This window comes from Hipposideros armiger, unplaced genomic scaffold (genome assembly GCF_001890085.2).
Source record: "Hipposideros armiger isolate ML-2016 unplaced genomic scaffold, ASM189008v1 scaffold_265, whole genome shotgun sequence".
Classification (NCBI taxonomy): Eukaryota; Metazoa; Chordata; class Mammalia; order Chiroptera; family Hipposideridae; genus Hipposideros; species Hipposideros armiger.
The window spans coordinates 1,238,405-1,243,212 of record NW_017731615.1 but is presented as its reverse complement, the minus strand read 5'-3'; the positions used below and the strand labels follow the sequence as shown (position 1 = coordinate 1,243,212).

The 4,808-nt window shown below is 38.2% G+C and overlaps 1 protein-coding gene across 8 annotated transcripts in view; it reads right to left on the bottom strand.

Moving 5' to 3' along the window:
• NPAS3 (neuronal PAS domain protein 3) overlaps nucleotides 1-4,808 on the bottom strand; it is an 897,388-nt gene that overhangs the window by 776,913 nt on the left and 115,667 nt on the right. For 6 of the 8 annotated variants that reach the window (XM_019656776.1, XM_019656779.1, XM_019656780.1 and 3 more), the window contains exon 2: nucleotides 3,766-3,855. The exons of the other annotated variants lie outside the window; for them this stretch is intronic. In XM_019656776.1, coding sequence (XP_019512321.1) covers nucleotides 3,766-3,855 — 90 coding nt within the window. The remainder of the gene's footprint in view (nucleotides 1-3,765; nucleotides 3,856-4,808) is intronic. 8 annotated transcript variants of the gene reach the window in all.

The window sequence follows — 4,808 nt, the reverse complement described above, 5'->3', positions numbered from 1 at the left end:
ACAAGTTGCTGTCCTTTTGTTCTTCAGTCTAGTTGTGGAGGACGTTGCTTCACTGGCCCATGTTGGTATTATCATTGCGCTCTTCCCGGGTGAGGCAGATTGGTTGCCGGCCTCTGGACAGCAGCTCACAGCAGCTCTTGGCAGCTCACACCTGCTGCCAGCGGCTCACACTGCTGCCAGCCACTCACAGTAGCTTGGCAGCCCACTGCAGCAGGGGCTGCAGCCTATGTCGTCACTGGTGACACACGGCAGCCCAGCTCCAGGTCGAGCTGTTGTTCCCCATCTTAGCTGTAGAGGGCAGTGTCACTGGCCCTCATGTAGGATCCTAACCCAGGCAGTGCTGCTCAGAGCTGGCCAGCTCTTAACACACCACTCAGCCAGCCCTAAAATAACGTTTTAAAATGTAAAATAATTCACCATAATTACAAAGCCATAGAATTATAGCTAGAAGGAATGAGCTGGTGAATATATCACAACCAGTTGGGGGTGGGAGGGTACCTGATTTGCAGCATTTTTCAATTTCCGTGGTGCAAATACTTCCCCCAATTTCCAGTTAGTAAGAAGAGGTCAGGGATCATGGGATGGGCAATGTTCCATCCAGGATGGCTGTAGCACATCCTGGATAGAAGAGACCAGAGTAGCCTTTACCTTCCTGGACCCTTCCTACAGAACCAACCATTTTATAACCCACTATATCCTGAACACATGCTGATATAACAGCTATACATTATTATGTTTACCTACTGGACTCTCTCACAGTGGCTCTCAATCTTTCTTGGATGTAAAACACAGTAAACACATTTTACCTCATGGCCCACCCCATGAACACACATATATGCAGTTTTATAAACACAAACACATAGAACAAAAAAAGACGTTTCACAAGATAAAACATACTAAGTGCAATGCACTAAAATTTTCAATTCTCTTCCATTTTGCTTAAAAAATTCTGATCTTGGTCCACTAAATTGGATTCATATACCACTATTTGACTAGGGCCCCCAAACTGAAAACCAATGCTCTAATAGATACTAAACTCATTAAAGATAGGATTATAACCGAGGTACCCAAAAAATGAACACATTTTAAGAGATGTTATCTCTGTATTACTTTTTAAAGTTGAATTAAATGTGTATGTATGACGTTCGCTCAAAAGATCACATTAATCAAATGAATGCTAGCATCATTCTTTTTTTTTTTGGTATTACAATTTTAATACAGTTTTTTTCTTCCTAAAATGTGTCTACTTTTTTTTTGGTACCCTCTGTATATCGTTTTTATCTCCTCCTATGTCTAGTAATTATTGAGGCCCAAGACGGTTAAGTAACTTCTCCAAAGATGCACCTCCCATCATTGACAAAAGATCCCTTAAGGCAAAAGCTTATCCATTACACAGAATCGGAATATTTATAGCTTGACACTGAAAGTTAAAGGATCTTCCAAGACAGCCTACCCTTCATCAGAAATGGACGGAGAAGTTCTTTAAAAATTGTACTGATCCCATCACTGATGAAAGTTGGACCTGTTACAGTGCAGCCCTATGCCCAACCTTACCTGTTTGCCTAGGACGACTAGGCAAATCTGAGTGACCACCATTTCATTATCATTAATAATATTTACCCCTCAAAAGTGTTGAAAAGATACCCATCTTTTTTTAGAAAACATTTTCAATCCTCCAGGGAAGGGAGCCCTATAAATGCTGATTCATAGTAAACATATACAATATACATACTTCTACATACAGTATACATTAAAACCAGCTTTCTCCTAACCGGAGCCAAAGACGTCCTTGAAAAAAAAATACTCAGGAAAATAAAACCTGAATCCACAGCCTTTTCGCTTCAGCGTGCTCATGCACCACACGCTTTTTTATAGGTAGCATTAAATGTACACTCCAGTTTCAAGACAATCCAAATAAGCATCTTCACTAAAATACACACCACCATTAATCATCTCAGTGACAGTGCTCCAATTTAACATCTTGGGGATTTCCTCCCCTTCTTCATCATTTATTTGCCAATATTTCCTTGTTATGAATATCCCCCTGGTGACTTTGCCTGGCAGTCACAGCTGTGCTGCCTACTGTGTCTACCTTGACTACAAATAACACCAATTCTTTAAAAAGCCAGCCCTTGAGATGATACCCACGGTTAGAAGGAAGGGCTTTGCTGGGGGCTGAATTCCTGTTGACTTCATCCGGGCCCCTGACCTTAAATAGCTACACCTCAGCCTTTAAGCAGAGAGTAATTTCAGACAGATGAAACTGGCTTCATTACAAATGAGCAGCAGTTGGCCGTCGGTCTCCAATTACTTGAATGGTCAATAATCCACGGCTGCTTTACCATGGTCCTTAAAGGACCCCCTTCTTACACAACAAAAGGCTTCTTCAAATATCCATGAATCGCAACCAAGTCACAAAATCACTACAAAAGACAGAATCCTGACCACCAAGAGCCAGAATAAATGACTCACAGATACAAATTTTTAAAAATAATCATCAGACACAAGGTTGCATTACAATCACACCAATTCTGATAGAGAGAATGACACTATCTAGGCAACAGAATATCAACAAATAAAGTCAGAGACAAATAAGTAGCAAATATTCAGGGAGGAGTCCCAGCCCCATTCCTTATCCATTTTGTGTCCATTTCAGAGAGCAGCCTTCACCGGCTCCAGGATTTTCTGATTGTTTATAAAATGGAAACCATGAAAGAAATTGCTCTATAAGCAATCAGAGGAGTAAAGGAAAGTAGAACTCACCAGCTCATAGTGAGAAAGGATTTTTAAGGAAAAATGATATTTTTTCTTTCAACAATGAAACTCTACTGCCGAAGAATTTGGGTTCTACACCCAAAACACACCAAAATATATCTGTAAAGTATATCTAGAAAGGTTAATGCCATCAATGGAATTATGTTTACCTTACTTTACATTTTTATAAGGGAATTTCATTAATTAAAAGTTAATGTGACTTCAATTAGTATTCCAGAGCTGTTCTAAAAAGCATAAACTTTATCCATCTTGAGAAGACTCCAATTTAGACTAGTGTTTTAAAAAACAAAAAATTAAAACTTTCTTCTTAGCAAAAGCAATGCAAGGCAAGCTATGATAGCAAAATGCCTTTCCTCCTCAAAGTGGTGACTTCAGTGATAGTACAACACCTTGTTACCAACAGTGCAGATTCCGTTAAGTAATGGACAAAGCAAATGGCAGCAAAGGCAGAGGACTCAACTTCAATTTAACTGTCCTATAAGGTACATAGTAATTAGCTGCAAAGCTCTGAAATCTTAGCTAGCATGTTAAGTCTGCTACATGACAGTATAATTTGACTTCTTAAAGGATTATGCAAATTACAACTCATCATTCCATTACAGGATTGAAAAAAAGTGACAGCTAATTTATACATAACACACCTTTCAAATCCCTAAGATGCACAGCACCTGTGCAATGTATTTTGCCGAGATTTTCTTGCATATAAGTACTTGTTTATTGCAATATAAAGAGGCTTAACTAAGAGCTTTAATACAATCATTTTTTTAAGAAAAACCTCTTAGAGCACAATTTCAAAAGAATTCACATTTTTTTCCTGTCTTGATTTCAGAGACAAATTTTTGGTTGTTTTTATTTGGTTTGGTTTTGGTTTTTTTTTTCTTCCCCACTAGAGAAATATAAGGTTTCAATACAAGGATATTTTTGAATAGCTGGCAACCACAAGCACTGATGCACGAGCCAGAAGGAAGACTCACAAAGATTTCAACATACTTCTGGTAGGTAGATTCACAGTAGATTCCGTCATATCTGTAGATTTTCCTACATTCTGATTGGTTGGGCAGAGGATGCTGGGCAGTTATTCTGTAGAGGCATCAAAAACAGATAGACATAACTAGAGGTTCCCTACAGTCAGCTGGAATGCAGGATAACAAGTATGCTGAAATTTAATATAGTTTGCTTTCTATGCTTCTGAACTATATACATATTCACAATGTGTACATACATATTCGAACATTAACTTCCACTTTTAGAAGCCTGCAGCAGAGAAAACTTTTCGTTCTCCATCAGAACAAAACAACAACTTTTTTTTTAATCTCCGAGTCATAAAAGTGGAAGAAACGAAAGACAAGGTCTAAATCTTAACTCACTCTACAATCCCCATGATTATATTCTCAAGGAAATGTTTAAAATAAAAAACAAATGTCATTAGTGGTTTTGTTACAGGATTGTCATTAATTCAATCATGCATTCCCACTGTAGCCCACTGTAAATTAGCTCTAAAACCTTAGTAGAGAAAACATATTTTTCAGCTCTACTCAATTTATATAGTTTGTATGCTACTGACTTCTAAAAGGATAGGATACGGCTTACAGAACTAAACCCAATTAGGGATGAAAACACAAGCGCGGCCGCCGGGAGCACAGGTTAGATGTTAACAGGCACCTGAGATGAGCTGATTACAGTGGCTCCGGGGTTTCTTTGGCAGTTAAGGCAAAAGGGGGGAAAAGGCTCCTATGTACAATTTTCATCCGTATCACTTAAGCATATAAATTCATCGGAGACTCCCTGCATTGCACAGACATACAAATGCTGAGAGTTTTCTGACCAGTTCCTTCAACTGACAATCTCTTCATTCATGGAAAAGTATTTAAGAAATCTATCCTGTTGTATTTTACAAGAAAGTAATACAATGTAATCAATACACAATAGCAATAAGAGTACCAAACCCTTCCTGCTAATACCACTTTATCAGAAAAGGTAATATAATAGCTAATCCTTTATCATATATATGTATTTAATAACTTCTTAATTAT